This window comes from Haliotis asinina, chromosome 10 (assembly GCF_037392515.1).
Source record: "Haliotis asinina isolate JCU_RB_2024 chromosome 10, JCU_Hal_asi_v2, whole genome shotgun sequence".
In the NCBI taxonomy this organism is placed as follows: domain Eukaryota; kingdom Metazoa; phylum Mollusca; class Gastropoda; order Lepetellida; family Haliotidae; genus Haliotis; species Haliotis asinina.
This window is the reverse complement of record NC_090289.1, coordinates 13,866,174-13,885,907: the sequence shown is the minus strand read 5'-3', so window position 1 is coordinate 13,885,907 and position 19,734 is coordinate 13,866,174. Positions and strand designations below refer to the sequence as shown.

The 19,734-nt window shown below is 36.9% G+C and overlaps 1 protein-coding gene across 4 annotated transcripts in view; it reads right to left on the bottom strand.

The window, feature by feature from the left end:
* Window positions 1–268: 268 nt before the first annotated feature.
* LOC137299153 (voltage-dependent L-type calcium channel subunit beta-1-like) overlaps window positions 269–19,734 on the bottom strand; it is a 62,047-nt gene continuing 42,581 nt past the window's right edge. For 2 of the 4 annotated variants that reach the window (XM_067831700.1, XM_067831702.1), the window contains 9 exons: window positions 19,576–19,712; window positions 18,966–19,046; window positions 13,334–13,419; window positions 12,391–12,512; window positions 11,065–11,204; window positions 10,569–10,681; window positions 9,253–9,404; window positions 8,944–9,039; window positions 269–6,859 (listed from right to left, as the gene is read on the bottom strand). In XM_067831700.1, the coding sequence (XP_067687801.1) occupies window positions 6,353–6,859; window positions 8,944–9,039; window positions 9,253–9,404; window positions 10,569–10,681; window positions 11,065–11,204; window positions 12,391–12,512; window positions 13,334–13,419; window positions 18,966–19,046; window positions 19,576–19,712 (1,434 nt within the window). In that variant the 3' untranslated portion in view covers window positions 269–6,352. The remainder of the gene's footprint in view (window positions 6,860–8,943; window positions 9,040–9,252; window positions 9,405–10,568; window positions 10,682–11,064; window positions 11,205–12,390; window positions 12,513–13,333; window positions 13,420–18,965; window positions 19,047–19,575; window positions 19,713–19,734) is intronic. The other 2 variants (XM_067831703.1, XM_067831704.1) reach the window with 1 other exon arrangement.

Here is a 19,734-nt window from a genome sequence, read left to right as displayed (position 1 = left end):
CCCCAATCAAGCTGTACAAACATATCAACCAACCTGTATACATGCTCACCTTCCGCATACTGTTCACTTGCTTGACGTGTTAGAACCTACCCAAAACGTCGCCCTCATTGTTCATCCATATATTGTCATCCTTCCTTATTATGGACGACTAAGTGAAATGCCAGCAAATGCCTCTATCACTTAACAAAGCATCCTTCAAATTCGTCATTGTGAAATGAGTGTCATGTTAAAACAGGTAAATGAAATCAACTGATAACAATAGGCAATGTAGGAGATAAAAATTTTATTTACAAATCCAACAAGAGTCACATGGTGAAAATAAAACCAGATTGGCCTGTTCGGTGGCCACAATAAGGGAAACGGTCAATGGCATTCAGACAGAAGCTAAAGCTTGACAGTGAATATAGACAAGGCCCTGGCACATAAGCAGCATGGGTAATGTAACCTGTCCCCACAGAGACAAACAGGCAACTGCATCACCAAGACTGCTGAAGGGCTGTTTGACATACTGACAATCATACCACTATGACAGTAACTGCAGCCATGGAACTTCCATCATAAACACTGATCCATCACTGCACATGGCTGCAATCCCACACCTACTGGAGTTACCTGCACTTGATGGCAGCCCAATGTGGTATGGTGGTCATGGGCAGCAATCATAAACAGAGGGTGTACAGGCATTGCCTTACAGCAGTAGTAAGGCTTATCTATAGAGGAATAAACAATAGTGCATGCAAATGTCGGAACAGACTAACAGCGACATCATATCAGGATTACTATGTTGTAAGGTTGTGTGAGGAAATCATTGTGTTTGTATTGCAAAGAAACATTCAGGCTTCTAGAGTTGAAAAAGAGACAACTGACTTGTTTCAAAGTCAATTATGCACAGAATATTACAAAGAACATTCTACTGTATGAGTGTTTGTATCTACGAGAGACCTGGTGGCATGAACAGCAAGACTTTGGGTGGGCTTCTCTGACACAAGTAACCATGACTAGAGCCATATCGGAAGCTCTAGTTATTGGTCAGAACTCAAGCTCCAAAGAAACTACAACACAGTAATGTTTGTGTTATATACAAGTATTATGTATTTGGGTGTGGACAGAACAGTAAGCCTGACACTAGACATCATGATACTGTCAGGTTCAGCAAGTGACCAGTTCCTTGTGCTCATGAACCTATGGGGCACTTGCTCAAGGAGACATACAGTATAAAATAGTTACTTAAATCTGGGAAGGAAATGTTTTCATGTGAAACAGAATCTAATTAGGAAAATGTGATTGTGCATTAACACAGACATTACTAAAGACCTTTTAGAAATAAATTATCAATGAGATCTTGTGATTTTTTCCTGTTAGAAATAACTGGAATCAATCAAGACATGAATCCTTGAATACTCATTAATAAGAATTAATTCATGACAATTAAACTTTTCGTATATACATCTCTGACAAAATGAAATTCGAATTCTTAAAGTTTATAGCAACCAAATGTGTTTTTTTTTTCATCTTTTTGAGATTTTTTGCCTTGTAATTTGTTAACAATTTTCAAAGAAGAAAGGTGCCAGGAGGTCAATAACTTGAGTGTAGAATAGAAATGTTGCATGTTACTTTCATATAATGTGTTTCTGACAAAACACAGGCATCAACAAAGGTGACAGGTATAATCTTTTTTGACACTGAAGATGTATTGTACATCAAAGAAGTTCAGCAAACTTCCACTGCACATTAATATCTCCCACACACTAAAATTCAACACTGCTGCTTCTTCCTCCAAACCTTGTAAAATAATTTCTTGGCATTCAATAACAAAAAATGTCTTTATCAAAGCAGTCAATATGCTTGACAAATTGAGAATGAAAACTGTCTTTTCAAGATCATGATAACTCAATTACCAGATTTTGATCCAAATTGTTTGTTTAGTTACTTTCGCAGAAGAAGATATTTTAGAGCAGACAAACATACAGATTGGATTGAGACAGGAAGCAAATACCTGGCTATCTTGTTATCATGGCCTTATTGCTAGTTCATTAAAACTGTGTCTAATCTCACATCACACAGTGCCAAATCTCCCAGTTCTTTGAACTTGAGATATACACATTCCCATCAAGACAACAGCTGAACAGTAGATATCAACCGGCAGCCAAGATGACATATACATGAATGGGCTCTGGCATGTAGTATATACAAGGAAAACAAACAAGGCCCATCCATTAAATAAATCAATGAATTCAGCAAAATAAATAGAAACCATGGAATCCAATATTGTCAAATCAGTTAAGAAAAATATCAAAAGGCAAAAAGAATGGAAACACTCCTATGATACCTTGGTTCTTGGGAAGTGGATGTCTCACTTGACTTTCTATGTATAAATCACTGCAGTTCTTGGGAAGTGGATGTCTCACTTGACTTTCTATGTATAAATCACTGCAGTTCTTGGGAAGTGGATGTCTCACTTGACTTTCTATGTATAAATCACTGCAGTTCTTGGGAAGTGGATGTCTCACTTGACTTTCTATGTATAAATCACTGCAGTTCTTGGGAAGTGGATGTCTCACTTGACTTTCTATGTATAAATCACTGCAGTTCTTGGGAATTAGGTTATGGAAAACATTTGGTAATAATATGTTAGAAAATGGATTTAGTCTGTCCCGTTGGGTGATATAAAGAATGAAACTGTCAACAAACAAAACACTCTGAACAATGTTCTTTGTATAATGTAAACGGAATGAAAACATACATTCTTTTCAAACAACCAGGTTCGTAATAATGAGGATCATTATGATCTGATAAATGTGAGACCAATTACTGCTGCACACAATTACAGAACTGTGTTGAAATTTGAGTTTTATTTCACATTAGGCATGAAAAGTTGAAGAAATTCTGAAATGTTATCATGGTTACACAACTGATTTAGAAAAAACATATCCACTGGAGATACATATCAATATAATGTTATAATTTTATATATCTTACCTGTAAAACCGCAATATATGCAAGCAATGATAGAGTAATCACAATTTCATAACAACCAATCATCAGGGGCAAATAGTGTAATAGTATAGCCCTGAACTGGCATTGTCTAAAGTGATTACATCACATATATGATGACAAAGGACTAGATGTTTCAAACAAATATGTGATGTGGAGAGGTGCAAGTTGCCTGGACAGACACCAAGATGGGTGTGAGAGATTGCGGGTTAACGGGTGAAACAATACATAAATAAAGTTATAAGGTCCATGTGCAAAAAGCAGCACGACAAAATATTGCACTATTCAAGATAAATGTATAAGGATTGCACGAAACATTTGCTCTTTCATAGCAAACAAATAAAATGGAGGCCAGTCAATTCAAATACAAATACTGAGCCATATGTTCAACCAGCCTGTCTATTACAAACAAGAATTATCATGTCATTTTAGGAAGGAATATTGTATTAATTTCTAAATTCTGTCTTGATAATATAATTTTGGGTAACTAACAACAGTAATGAAACAAGGGCACATGTGTCTTTACTTTACAGCTGAATTTTAGCCAGAATGAAAGCATCTATAATATTATCTAGAACAGAGAACGTTCATTATGAAAGACCTGGTAATTTTCACATGCCCTGACTTTCATTGAGGCAGGTTGTTACAGGTTGCACATAAATGCATGGCTCTCAGGAGTAGACTTTAAAACTCTGTACATGTTCATTCAAAAAGATTTCATCAGTCATTCTGACTAAGTAACCTTTCTGTCACTGAATTTCATACCTTATTCATCCAACTCAGAGAGACCAAAAACACATTGTAGATGGAAATAACACGGTATGTTGGTTGAGCTTCATACACAACTAAAAAATTGGTGGTAATAAATCAGGTTACATCACAATAATATACCCGGTGTGAAGAGTGGAAAAAAAATAATTTGCTTTGCTTCTATGATAACAAAGGGGAAATGTAACACCTTATGCAAATAAGTCAGCACACAAAACATGAAAAACTAATTAAAACTGTGGAATAAATATGTGAATATGAGATACGTACAATATGAAAAAGCAGTTTGAGACATCAGGTCATGGTTGTTTTAATCACAATTTTGAATAATATCACACGTAATAACAATGAGATTAGCAAGTATTTTTCTCATATTAAGTATATTTTTAACAAAGGATACAGTATGATCTTTTATAATAGGTGCCCGCACCAAATCAACTTTATTATCATCTGTCTCCATGAACTACTGTCATGGAAACATCTACGTATATGATCAGAAAATTTTCTGTTATCACTTGGTTTGGACTAAATTATTCATTTTAAATTAAATAGAAGAAATTGAGTTAAGCAATTGTTTTCCATCTTGCGTAATCACTAAACATCAGGCAGATATTAATTACTAGATTGAATAAAAACACTATGGTGCATCATAGTGAGCAAGTGCAGGAGTCAGAAACTGCTGTTGGAGGAATAGGGGCCATGCACATGGCTGACCTTTCTACACAGCTGAGCATCTACCTCAGATAAATATATGGAAGAGAAACAAAGAACACACAACTAATGTTAAGCTTGAGTAAGATTTCCTAAGTTTCTTGTGCGCATCATTTGGTCCTGAACAGCTTGGAATAGAATTGAAAGCAATTACAACTTCATTAACACAAACCAATAAATATCATTGTCTTGATCAGGTAACAATATGTTTTACTTATAAATAATATTCATGTCAATACCTGTGATACACATCACTATATTACTTAAATTACCTTAGTTGATGTGTTTCCATCAACGGGATAGTTATGTGCCTTCAAAACTACCAGCTACATTCTGAAAATAATTGACAATGCCTACTTGATCCATACCAATTCAGGAATAATATCAGTGTTTTCTTTCATCCTGCTGCTGACAACCATCCAGACACAAAATGTTATTTTTGAGAACTTAACACAATCTGATAGCCTTGAAATATAACAAACACAATTCTTTACATAGTGAAAACATTCCTGGAAAACTCCCAACTTCATTCAAATAATGTGAAACTATAAGAAAGCCTATTCAAGCTTGATTCTCATTAGTAACCCGAGTTAAGTCCGTAAGTGCTGCATAAATATTATGGAACAACTTCAGAGCAAATATACAACAAATTCATTGTCTTGATCAGATTTAAACCTCTACCAGTGCAAAAAAATCTTCAGTACTAAATAATGTTAACAAATAAGAAAAAGGTTCCTAAAAAATATGATCCACCCACACTGAAATCTTCTTCCTGTAAAAATCCTTTTCTGCATCAGAGAAATTACACTCGATGATTGTGAGGCAGATTCCTCTGTGAACCAAATGTCTAACAGTACAAGGTTTTGTGAAACCACCAACAGAGTTTCTTATCTTTGGTCATTAACTTCATGAATATTCATGCGGGAGAATCTGAAGGAGTTCCTCTGGCAGCTTATGCCTGAATTCATGTGTAGCATATAACAATTCAGTTCAAAAGGAAACAACATGTCTATATATGGGAACTCTCTGCAGGAAAAAGGACTACACTAAAGAGATTTGGAAATTAAGATTCTATTTGAAAATATCGAGGTTTCAACTTCAATGAACAAACTGGAAACAATTGAAATCACAAAAATGCATTATTATAATGTTCTTTGCCCTTGCCATTTGTTGCGGCTTTTTTTGTTTGTTTTGAAACAATACCATGAAGCATAGCACTTAACAGGAGTAAGAGTTATTCCAAGATTATACAAAACTTTCGGATGGAAAGATACTTTAATAGTAATTAATGCAAAGAGATCAAACGTTTTAAATGACAGACTTCCGCGAAGTCTTGTGTAGATGCTGGGAGTATAGGCCTGGTACATCTCACTTGTCCCATGAAAACATTTGATGCTATGCTTCTGATACAAAAAGATTTGTTCAAATTTCAAGCACTCTAAAACATTAAGAAAACAAAAGAAATTAGAAAGTTCCCCATTACTGGAGCTATAAAATGTGGGCTCACAAACTTTCCCATAACACACAAGTGTACAGAGCTAAAGAGATTTGAGCAAAAAACTTTTTTCAAATAAACCACTTTGGCTGCAGAGTACCAAAGTACGTACACAGTTCATTATGCACAACAAGTGGTGAAGTCGAGCTTGCTATATGCAATTTACACTCCAAAGGTCAAAGGTCACTCCACTCCATGAAGGTTTACTGGAATAATCCTGGGTCCTTACTGGTGTAAGTCACACAGCCGCTCCCACAAGATATCAAGTTTGACAAAGGAGAGAAAACAGATTGCATCACATTAAAATGTGGTAATCCATAAACAAACAACCAGTAGTTGGATACTCCAAGAACCAACTCCATCAGAAATTGCACAAATTCAATGCTAGATGTCTATACTTCCCTGACGCAAAGGCGGGTAATTTTTATTCCGCGGAGAGCTATGGAGTTTATCTCGCGAGTCTATATGGTGCTCATAATCCCGAGCATGCCTCCGTGAATCATAGTCGTGAGAACGTTGGTCACGAGGATCTCCCCTTCCGTAGTCCCTGCCCCCCCTCGTGTCATAGTCACGTGACTGGTAGTCACGGTCATAGTCGTGAACATCCCGTAACCTGGCATCTCGGTCGTGCTCATGGCGACGCTCGGGTGACGCTGGTCGCCGGTGGCGCTCCAGGCTGCCTGAACGACTGTGAGAGACACCTGCAGGCACTGTGTTGTGCCTGGAGAGGGGTCCCGTAGGGGACTGGGGCATAGTCCTGTGGGGGTGAGAGGGGGAGGCAGGGGTAAGGGTGGGAGGATGGGTGGCACGCCAGTAAGCTTCCAGAAACTCAGCCAGATGATCACATGCATCATCCAGCTGGTTTTCATCCAGAATCACATCAAACATTTCCTGCAAAGAGAATCAGAATATCTTAGTCACTGATGCAAGCGCTAAATGAAAAATTCGAAGCCTTGCATAGAAGGAATTGAATTATTTACCAGTGTGTGAGAGAGTTTAACTCAATGTCGCTATAACCACTATGCTAACAATACGGTGGCTGGGGACATAAGAAATCAATACAAAAGTCATCAGAAGATGACATATCCCCCCGGCCCCCACATATTTGAAAGGACAAATCATCTGACAGTTACTTATTGTGTTTTTAGACCAAGTCTGAATTGTTTCCATGGAATTCATGAAAAATATAAATGCCATATATCTGTAATCAGAAAAAGTCACCATTTCAAGATCTGTCTCGTATATCTGCCAAGATCTTTTGAAAGATATGAAATCGTTTTTGAGTTGTGCTCCGGAAACGAAGTCAGCAACATGTTCATGGAAAATAATACATCATAAAAACCTGTAAATAGCAAAAGGCACCACTTTGGGGTCTGCCACACATATCTACCAAGTTTTACTGACAGATATATCAGGAAATTTTTTAGTTCTGCTCGGAACACACCACTCACTTTTGAGAGTAAGTCCGAAACATTTCCATGGAAACCAAGAAAATGATAAATCACAAAAACCTGTAAGTAGCAAAAGTCACCACTTTAGGTTCCGATTGATATATCTACCAAGTTTTGCAGAAAAATATCGAATGGTTTTTGAGTTCTGCTCCGGAAACGAAGCCCATCCCTCCATTTTGAGACTAAGTCCGAAACGTTTCCATAGAAATGGAGAAAATAATAAATCAGAAAAACCTGTAAATAGCAAAAGGCACCACTTTGGGGTCTGCCACACATATCTATCAAGTTTTACTGACAGATATTAAGAAGTTTTTGAGTTCTGCTCTGGAAACGAAGCCCATCCCTCCATTTTGAGAGTAAGTCCGAAACATTTCCATGGAAACCAAGAAAACAATAACTCACAAAAACCTGTATCTAGCAAAAGGCATCACTTTAGGTTCTGACTGATATATCTACCAAGTTCTGCAGAAAACTATTGAACGGTTTTTGAGTTTTGCTCTGAAAATGAAGCCCATCCCTCCATTTTGAGACTAAGTCTGAAACATTTCCATGGAAATCAAGAAAATAATAAATCACAAAAACCTGTATCTAGTAAAAGGCACCACTTTCGGTTCTGATTGATATATCTACCTAGTTTTGCAGAAAAATATTGAGCGGTTTTTGAGTTCTGCTCCGGAAACGAAGCCCACCACACCATAAGACTAACACCAAAATGTTCCATGGAAAAACAAAAAAAAATACAAATGCAAGAAATCTGTAAATAGCAAAAGGCACAACCATAGGCTGAGATTACTATATCTATAAAGTTTGGTCTAAAAATATTGAACGGTTTCTGAGTTATGCTCCGGAAAGAAAATGATTACGGACGGACGGATGGACAGACAAGGCGTCGACTATATCCCCCCCGCATTACATGCCAGCCGGTTAAAAAGAAGTTTACACTGCATGATGTTACTCAAGTACATCCGCAAATACTCAAGTCCACTCAGCAAAATGTATCCCTTTGGCAAGTCAGTAGATGAGTAGATTCAAAAATGGACTACAGGAATTTGAAGTGTTCAAGGAGAAAAAAAACAAATCAAACTGCTCCATGCTCAAAAAGTACCCATCAATGTCAATCTACAATACACCACATAGCTGGAATATTTTAAAGGGCATACTAATGGTTATACTCTTTCATGAGACAGGAATAGATCATTCTTAAATTTAATAGGAAATCATCATGTCTGTGGATGTTTTATTCCAAATTACACTTTGATCATTTACCAGAATTGGCAGAAAAGATACTTGATACATTTTTATCTACACCATGAATCATGAAAAACTATGCTATTCCAAATTTATTTTGCAAGCTCTAATATACAATGTGGGAGGTGAGGCTAAAGCAGATGACGTCAACAGGCCAAGCAAGTTCTACTCCATCTTAGTTCAATGACTGATCATGAAAGGCTCATTAGTTAAAAGGACCCCAGATGTAGTGTTGCAGTAAGGGATTGCTGGATATATACATAAGAATGTACTTACGGGACTACATTGCGCCAACTTGTCAGCAGCCACAAGTTGAACATTCATATTTCTACTCTGGGATTTACCTCTTGACTTGACTAATCGCTGTAGTACCTGCCAGAAAACAATGAAAACATGAAGATAAAGACAAAGAGACTAGAAAATTAAATCAAGAAGTTAATTTTGAGGCATTTGACACAAAACTGGGAGAATATTAGACAGAATATTTCAGAGGGGTTAGAGCGTAAATGTATAAGTCATGGTTCCTCAGACAGAGCAATTTGAATAGAACTGAGCAGAATATAATTCATTTTAACACCATGTTACCTTTGGTGATGAAATTTTGACATAAACAATAATTGGAGCTAAAGATGTTTTTGCCAACTGAGATGGATGGTTAATCGTGTCACAGTCCAACACAACCAGTTGAAGGGTTCGGGCCAGTTCAAATATCCGCTCAATCTCAGCTTGTACTTCAGCTGCAACAAATCCAATTTACACATTTACTGGTAACCAAAACAACAGAACATGCAGAGTTGTTTCCCTTGTCCTGAAAATATCAAATCAAGGTATCGTGAAAACATTGTAGATGAAATAAGATTCCAACCAGAAAGTGTTGATTTATCTAAAAAATTATTGATTTTCAAAACATTTATAATATACTTAATTCCTTTAATTAACAGCTGGGCTGCCACTTCATTTAAAAATATGAACAAAAAAAAATCAAGTTAATTTGTATCATTAAACAATAAACATGAACACAAACGATTAATTTCGTTTTACTGGTCTTGTAACTTATCAACAATTTAGAGAAAACACTTTTCACATAAGGAATGTGTTTATAATAAGAGTCAGGTTAGTTGATCAGCAATTACAGTTTGTTTAAAGGTGACTTTTAACACTGTAATCACACAGAAAACAATATCTTTTTTTAATAAAAAACATCACAGTACCAGTGTTGAACTGTTGTCATGTTTGATCTACACTCATGGATTGAGATTTCATTGTATCAAGTAAATAGTTAGTACATACAGGTGTATCGATAGACTGTTTTGGGTTTTGTTTTTGTGTTCAAATGTTTAAAACTTTGCTTATCTTTCGGTGTTGATTTCTTTCTAAATTCTCTCAATCTGACCTACAACAAACATTAAGTCTATTCAACAGTACACTTCACTGATGTATCCTTTGTTGGTGAATGCCAAATAGTAAGACCTGGGGCAACTGCTGCAAATGTTACGTGTAACATGCATGAATGCTACACTGAAGCATCACACTAAGGCAACCCCAAAGAGTATTGGTATAAAGTCACTAAATATTTTCATGATGATTAATGAATAAGCAAGCCAATAATGGCCAAAGATCATATCATCAATGACGGCCATGGCATGCAAAACACTTTTTAAGAGGATCACTAAAAAATGACAAAAAATCATGAAGTTCAGGCACTGTCTGTTCATTTTATCTAAACTGCGAAAATACTCTGGGATGCATGAAGATACGAGATTTACATGTATGACACTGTAAGATAACAGAGTTTATATATAGCCACTTAGATACAAATGTCATTGTTGAGCAAAGACTATTATTACACTCAATAGTACATGTACTTATCTGCCTCAGTAGACTTATAGTAAATATCTCACCTAGCCCAGCAGCCCGACTGTTTGCTCTCTCCATGATTGCTCTCTTGCTGGGGTTGTTGAGAAGGGAACGCTTAGCTAGTGAAATGTCAGCTGTCACACGAGTGATGATTATCCTACAACATAGGGATGCAATATTAATAAAAAAAAAGGTTAACCTATAGAAAAAAAAAAGAAAAAAAAAGGCATTCAGTGTTTTGTGCCATAATCCTCAAATAAAAAAACATTCTACAGCCTTGTCATTAGTATGTTAAACATTTTAATCCACTGACTGAGCTTGGTAATAACAATATTCAAGCACCAACATGAGAGGAACACTAGAAATGGGCTTCACACACTGTACACATTTGGCGATTCCAACCTGGGTCTTCGGCAAGACAAGTCAACACTTAAACAACTACGATACCACACCACTCCCATTTTAACACAACTAATAAGATAATCTGAACTATGGCATTAATTTTCCTTGAATGCACTCTGAAATGTATTTCTCTCCTACCTTCCCTCAAACTTGTGTTTGAGATAATCAAACAGTGCCTTCTGCATCATGTCCGTCACCTCGTACCCTTTCAGGGAGGGCCCAATCAGCACGACAGGCCGCATTGAAGGCACAACTTCATATGGAGGAATGCTTTCAGACTGCAACAGGAAACAACACGTCATAACAACCGGGGAACTAACTTTAAATCGATCAGTGGAGATGTGGGGGAAACTAACAGGATCGGGTGGTCAGGCTCACAGACTTGGTTGACATGTCATCAGTTCCCAATTGTGCTGATCAATGCGCATGCTGTTGATCATGTGATTGTCTATTCTTGACTCGACTGATGCCATATAGCTGGAATACTGTTGAGTGTGGCGTAAAACGTAGCATACTCACTCTTTGGAAAATTAAATAGTAAGCCATGTTCATGGAATACTTTTACATATATGGTTAACTATCATTCAGCAACACTAAATATTCAGGCTTTGAAATCATTACTTTTACAGGCATATGACTGTACTACAAAAGAAGGGCCCTTGTTTCAGTAAGTGAATTCGTTTCTAAGCAGCTTTTAGGAATATCCCAGCATATCATGGCTGGGGACACCAGAAATGGGTTTCATATTTTGTACCCATGTGGGGAATAGAGCCTCGGTAGTCATCATGACTTGCGAACATTATATCCACCAGGCTACACAACCGCCCCTTTTAATATATAAAATCAAGGGAATGAAGTATGTTAATGTGTTCTGAGTCCACTGCTTAATGTTTGTGTTGGTTTGTTGTTTAGGGCCACAATGCAATCCTCCTGTTTTATGACTGTGGCCTGTGAACTTATTACTTGTTGTTCCAGTTATGTAATTTCCACTTAATGTGTTAGGAACGGTCCAAGCAATGAAGGTCCTATATGTCACCACTTTTGTGAAACACATGAACTAAAGTGTGGTGGAAACCTAGAACCATTATCAGTGTGAACCTGGAACTGAATCAACAATCCTTACTTCCTGGTGTGCCCAAGGGGGGCAACACTTGCATAGCAAATTGTGACGTCTCAGACAACTTTGTCAGTTGTACCTCCTGTGAGTGAATGAGTGAGTTAGTTTAAGTTTTACGCCACTTTTAGCAATATTCCAGCAATATGGTGAGGACACCAGAAGTGGGCCTCACACTTTGAACACATGTGAGGAATCACACTTGAATACAGATTTAACCACATTGGTACTCAGTTGCCCCAATGGAAGGTAAATGGAAGGTAAATTTTGATTGAACAATATGCTATGGCAGTCACAGAGGTTATTTGTGCATAAGCTTTTATGTATTTTATCATTTTAATACACTTCACCTTTTTGAAGAAAGGTTTTCGTTTTTCTTTTGCCGGTGGTGTAATGTTCGCTTTGCTGGTTTTACCAAGACTGTCACTGTCCTCTCCAAGATTGCTGTCCAAGCCATTCTGATCTTCTAAACCTGAAATTTCAAACACACACAAATCTGAAGCCACAACACGATATTATTGTTTGAAAAGAGTTGTTTATAAAAAGATAAATGTCATCTCTTCCCCTTAAATCAACTACAATACTGCTACAATAAAGATCAATACTAAACGTTTATCAGTGATGCCACATGCAAAAGTATGCTTACATAACTCTTCAGTGTTTCCTTTTGTATAATGTCCTGTTTGGTGAACAAGCTAAGAATTTACTGATTTTTGTAACTGGGTTAACTACTAAATCAGTGTGTACATTACTGTAAAACTGATAGTTTTCTATATCTAAAAAATCCATATCTGATTGTATGATTTCTACAGCTGACTAATTTATATTAGACATTGTAATAACAATGCAAGTACTCAAGTCATTTTCCTAAACAATCCTCAAAATCAATGACATGATCAATGTTAGTCAAGCTTAAAATGAATATTCAGAGGCTAATCTAATAATTCAGAGGAAATCTAATACATATCTGATTGGGACAGGTTAAACTGTGATACAATGTTAATATATACTTGACAAAAATAGCTAGGGATATTCGTAAGTTTTGAAATTATGAACAATGATGTATTTATTCACTGACATAAAGATAAAATATCAGTCATAAAAACAAAAATATCCCTAACTTATTTTGTCCAGTATATATATAGATATGTTATCAAAACTACAGTCATCTTGCATTTTTGAGCATCATAATATTGCCACCATGAAATAAATTCTATCAACCATTACCATAGAGACAGAACCATGCATTTGTGAGAGTCTAAGCACCATGTCTATTGCAGCTGTCTCCCTTACCTGGAGTAGGGGGTGTAGACCCACGCGAGTTAGAAGACTTGGAGTTGGCGAGCAGGTTGTCAATGTTAGAGGAAGAGTTGGTTTTGCTGAAATATAATGGAAAGAAAACATTTAACCCCAAGAAGCAGCAAACTATGACAGCTGAGACGATTCATATAACATTAATCAATGGGAAATGTTTGTTGAAAGAATTCTGGTCCAAAATCATGGTCTGAAAATAAAATAATAAATGTTTGAGAGGCAAGACAAGATGTAAACATGTATTTGAATTACCAGTGTTTTGTCTTTATCGTAATAAAAAGCATACATACAAATACAAAAAGAAAATTAAAAAAAAAACTTGTATTCAATAGTGGCCAAAAATTCCTTTGCAGAAGAAAACAAAAGACTTAAAAAGCCCATGAACAGAAACTAAATTTCTAAGCACAGCTCTGCTTGATTCTTATTCTGCGTTGCATGGTGATACTAGCATTTCCCACTAACCTAATTACCACATGACTAACTGACATTTACACAACAGCACATATGAACTCATTCAATGACTAAAGCACAAATGTGTCTCACAGCATGCACTCTAGTACTTGGCTTGGCTCACTATTTCAGAAAGTTCAAAGAGGATAGTTTCAACTGTTCATGAGACAGTTATTCAGTACATTAAGTGCATTAATATTCTGTTCAATGATAGTCTGCTACATTCTCATTCTTATTTCGCACGCTTGAGTTTGCAATTTTTTTCATCAAAGAAGAAATCCAGGTTGTCAGTTGGCACAGTTTTTGATGATAATGTATCAGGCTACAACTCCTGCTGACTGTTGACCAAAGCCTCCTCAACAGTGAGTGTAAACCCCTTAAGATGTGGTCTTACTTTGCAAAGTCTGTCTCTAGGTTTATCAACTCACAAAACATTCCAGTCTCAAAGAAGCAGAGATGATGTAACACATCTTAATACAGGATCCATCAATGTCAAGCTGTGACTCCTAATAGCACTGGTTTGGAGGCTGATGTGGAGCCATCACAGACTTTAAGTAATATTGATGAATCTGTTGTGGATATCGTTTACATACTTCCTGAATCTAACCATGCAAGCAAGCCATCTGGGAAATAACAACTGCGAAAAATTAGTGCAGATTGTGTTCTTTTATCCATTTGATATCTTCCACATATTCATTTGGAACTATCTTCAGAAGGAAGTTCTGACAGCAGGTGACATCATTTACTCAATGACTACAATTACAAAGCACGCCTTGATATTTCATGTCTTACATGAAGTTCTTTGTGGTCAACACAAATTTTTCACTGACTGTTTAGCAGCCTCAAAGCAGGAGCCTCCCCAAACCAAGGGCATCAAACAATCAGTCCATCAACATCAGGAATACATTGCAGCTACCTCTGTGCAGCTTACAGAACTGTTGTCCAGTAGTCATAGCAGATTGAAGGCATCACTTCTGAGCAATTGCTCCTATCTTGGATGATTTTGGCTGATGTGCACTGTCAGATTGATCAGTGGTGGCGCATGGAGGAAGCTCCCCTAATGATTTGCTCCTTTCAGCAGGCTGGTACTTATGATACTCACATCCACGGAATCAGATGAATTAACCTCTGCATATTGCTTGTCAAATATTTGTACAAACAAAAGCCTTCATCAGGAAAGCCTCTCAATACAAAGAAATGGAAAGTCTGAGTTAGTGGTTCTATTCCTCTGGCTGTAAAACTAATGCAAGCTGCTTGCTAACATACAAACTAAGCAGTTTCTGCTAACTATGCACTGTTCAACACATAATCAGAACTGCAATTCCAGGTGCAACTATGATTTTAAATACATGTTTCTTGTATTTTCTAAACTATGAATGCAGACCATATTTGGCCATGCTGCACTGTTCTGATGTCAATACAATCATCAATATGTGCCCTTATGTGATCTATTTCAAAAGCTATAAAGTCAAAGAACAAGCCATTTACTCCATGCTTTGGTTTGCTTGAAGCATAAACATGCATAAACATCTTCTGAAAGCACGTCATTGTGTCACAGGCCTGTGATATATTCAGTGTTACCAGAAGGCTCCTTTGATGAAATATACCGGTATTCCTCGAGATCATTGCTCCAAAAGCATTTTCAATAACATGTACCTAAGCTATAGTTTCACTGAATAATACTGATACAGAAGAAAATGAAGTAAAATATATGTTATTATCTTTCATGAACTAATAATTCATGCTTCTTCAAGATTTATCTTCTAAGATTCTATTTCTATCTACATCAAAATGTTCAATATACATCATTAACAACATGGCACCATCGCTCACGAAAACCATGAAAATCAACCAGGTGCTCAATTTCTACGAAAGCTATCACACTCCACATCCAGTTTGTGTGAATTCTGATGCAAGCATGAAGCAAGCCCAATCAAACCCTTCCAAAGCTCAACTGACTAAACTGCTTTTAGCCTCAAACTCATTTAGAACTCTTGATCTAGACACTGCACACCTAGTTACAGGTCACATGACCACTCATGTGACCAACTCACTGACCCAGATGGTGGTGGGGAACCAGGGTAAGAGTCTGGCGTATTTGCCTTCTCAAGAATCTGCTTGGTCAAGGTTAACAAAGAACTGAAAGAAAATTAATGTTTAAGAAACCATACAACTGAACAGAGTAATGCCTTTATTCTTCCGGCAACTGTTCTCAGATGTTTCCAAACAATTATTTTTATCACAGCAATCACATCACAAACTATCTCTACTTGACATATTTTTCCATTTTTCACTTTGTTTCTCACTCATCACAAACATATAATCCTTTTTTTATTGCTCTATTCCTCATGCCAAATAGATTTCTTTTTCCTGAAACTTCATTTTTAATCATATATGACAGTGTACTACATTGTCAAACAGTCTAGTTATTGTCATTGTCTACCAGAGACTAAGTTCTCTGTAAGAAACATCCAAGAACATATCATAAATCAGATACATATTTGGAACATATGAATTAGTTCATGGAAAACAAAAGCAAAATAGACTTGATTAGGTACAAAATCGACACAAACACTACCTGGAGGTTGCAAAAAAAATGAACGATACAGAACAAATTGGATGCCATTGGGAAATGAATCTTGGTGTAAAAAGTGAGTGTGACTTCCATACTTTAAAGGTCATATGCAACGTAAAATACAACTTTGCAGATTCTGATACCGAAAGGTATGCACTTACCGAAACAAATCATCAAAAATGAGAATTTAACCTATAAAGCTAAAAAAAAAGTGCGATGAAAAAAAAAAAGCCTGCGGTATCTGAATTCAAACAATTCACTAAGTTTCCCCCAGCGCTGGGGGAAAAAGTGGTTTCAACAGCTGTGCTGAGCTGCACCCATAACGCATGCGCAGTGAATAGGTTCGCGGAGCTTGAAACTGTATACCTGCCCGGAGTATGAGGTCATCAGCAGTAGTCTAATCTTGGTTGTGTACACAAACAAGTAAATAATCTACTCGTTACACAAAAAAAAACTTGTTGATTGCAGTAAGCAGCCTCTGTCACAGAGAAAGCTCAATGTCTGGTTTGTTGACACCTTTATGTCTGCCTGCCTGTCTGCTAACAACAATATGCAATACACAGCTTCAATCATTGACCACATGCAATTTGAACTTAACACGCAGTTTGAACTTAACACCCATCAGGATATATGCCATAAACAAAATAAATTGATCTATGACTCGTGCACCTGAGTCCTGTCTCTCGGCCACATTATGTAATTAGGCATGTGTGACACTTGTACACATGACATTTCTCTGTCTGTGGGTTGCAAACAAAATACATCCATTTTTCTCAGATGACTGTATCTGACGGAAACTGGTGTAAACTTTTCTCAGTTTCAAGTCCTGCTTTGTACTTGGACAAATGACAGTTTCCAGCCACACGGAAGTTCACCATCTCTACTGGAATGATTTTTGATGGGATCGAACGCAAATTCAGAGAACATGTATTTACAAAACCCAACATCTGTATATACATTCTTTATGGATAACAACTTCTTTTAGTGCACATGATTTTGTTTGTCAACGACATATGAATCCATACTGAAACGACTCATCAAGTACAATAAAAGAAGTTGTTATCCATAAAGAATATCACCTTCTTGTGACTCGACATCAAACAGATGATCTTTCTGTACACGCAATGAGCCCTCAGCGTATCAGCAAATGAATCGGCCAATCGGAAGCCGTTGTTACACTTGAGTGCACCCCCACCCGCTATGACTGGGTTCAGTCTCCCGAGGGCTTCGTTTCGGGGGAAGTAAGCCCAAGTACAAAATACTGCACTTTTGAATCGTGATTGTACGCTTATGAATTTGTTTATTTGTTTTTTTACAAGATGCAGTGTATATTATATGTCATAAATAATTGATAATTGTATTTTCATTATGTTTGATTTTTTGGTTGCATGTGACCTTTAACAAAGACATAGTCATCACAGGGCTAAAAATGTCTTGTACAAAAGTGCCCTGGACCATATTGTTAACATGAAAAATCATTAGGAGGTATTTCTCCCAAAATCCTTGGCATGGGTTCTTGAAATGCAACATTCAACTGGCTTTTCAGTTACCATGGAAATGATGATAACATTCCAAAGAGTAAAAGCATCCCATCCAACAAGGGTGAAATATGTGACTTATTTCACAAAGAAATACTTTTTATTCAAATGCCAAAGTGAACCACGACAGAACAAACTTTAAGAAAAGTCAAAATCATCTTTTAAGACAATAATTACCAAAATGAAAACACTCTAAACAGCAAATCCTTTATTTTATGGCTGCCTTGTGTAAAGATTTATGAAAAATATTCAATGTATGTTTTATTTTTCCTCCCATCACTCTCTCTACCCTAAGAGTAAGGACAAAAAACAAAAACAAGAGTGTTTGGAAACAATGACTTCACTAGTGTGTGTGCAAAGTATACTTTAAAAAAGTTAAATATATGGTGAGTTAGCTCCAGAAACAAATAACAAACAGAGAAACAACTGAAGGACAGACAGACAGACAGACAGACAGACAGACATGCTGATCACCATAGTTCCAGCCCCATTCCCTGCTTTATATGCTGGAGTGGGGTGGTAGTGAGGGGTAAGAAAACATTAACGTCATGCAGGTAGAAAACAAACTATTGTCTCAGGGACTCTGTGCATAATTAGTTTCAATGTACACAATGCAAGCATTAACAAAGTTTGATTATTTTTCAATGATAACAATTCATATTTTTAATGTTCAGTACAAATCATGCACTTGTTTTTACTTCAAAATCATAACACTTTGGGGAGACTAACAATGACAAGTTAAATATACATGTCTACATGTTCTACAAGGAACACATGTGAAGGCTTCCTCCACACTCAAGGATTATGTGTGGGTGACAAGTGACAATCAGCCTGTCAACTGGTTTCTTTGACTGGACACACTATGAAGAATTTGATGACAGAAAATAAACTTTAACTGAATAGTGCCTAGGAAATACAAAGGACAGAAGTGAAGGCTTCACACCAGGGTAGTGTGTGGGGAAGTATCAGCCAATCACATGGAATTTTAGACAACTGCTCAATCAATCAGAGTTATCTGAGGGATGCATTGGTCAATCAAATAGCATACCCTGGGGGCAGTGTTGCTATATTTGGTATGGGAGGAGTCGGTCCTTCCTGCACATCTGGGGTCTTTTTTCCTTCTTTGTTTCTAAATAGAGAAAACAACACAAAATAGGGAGAAAAGACTTAAAATGATATAGCTGAAAATAAAGTGATCATGAAATCAAAGAAATGAAAGTAGAGACAGAATTTCTTTGAGACATAAAAACCTTTGAAAAATATGTTTCTCTTGCAAAATAATGGTGGCAGAAAGGTGTAACACAGACTACACTACCACTACTAAAAAAACTGTGAAAAGATGTGAAATCATACAAATATTACTTAAAGAGTGACATCATATGTAATACACTGAGCCAGTATCATGCAGCCGACTATGAGTGACAGGAAACATAAAATATTGTAACGACTCCTCAGCTAAAAATGCATGTTCCACAGTGTGAACACACTGTGTGCCTGACACTAGTATTTCCCTAAATAAAAACTTTTCACATAAACTCAATAAATCAAGTAGATCCAAAGCACCAAGATGGTTTACCTTGTGTCTTTGGCCTAAAGACCTGCATATGTACAACTGTTTCAAAAAGAAGGTTGCACAATTGAGCTACAACTTGGCCTACCTTGTGTAGAGTTTTCCTGTGCGCCCACCGCCGCCTGGCTGTAGCTTGAGGTTCTCCAGCTTGGCTGGACTGGGGATGAAGCGAACATCGCACCCCTCCTTCACTAAACGCCCTATCCACCAGTCATTATTGAATTTCTGAAGAGAAACACCAAACACA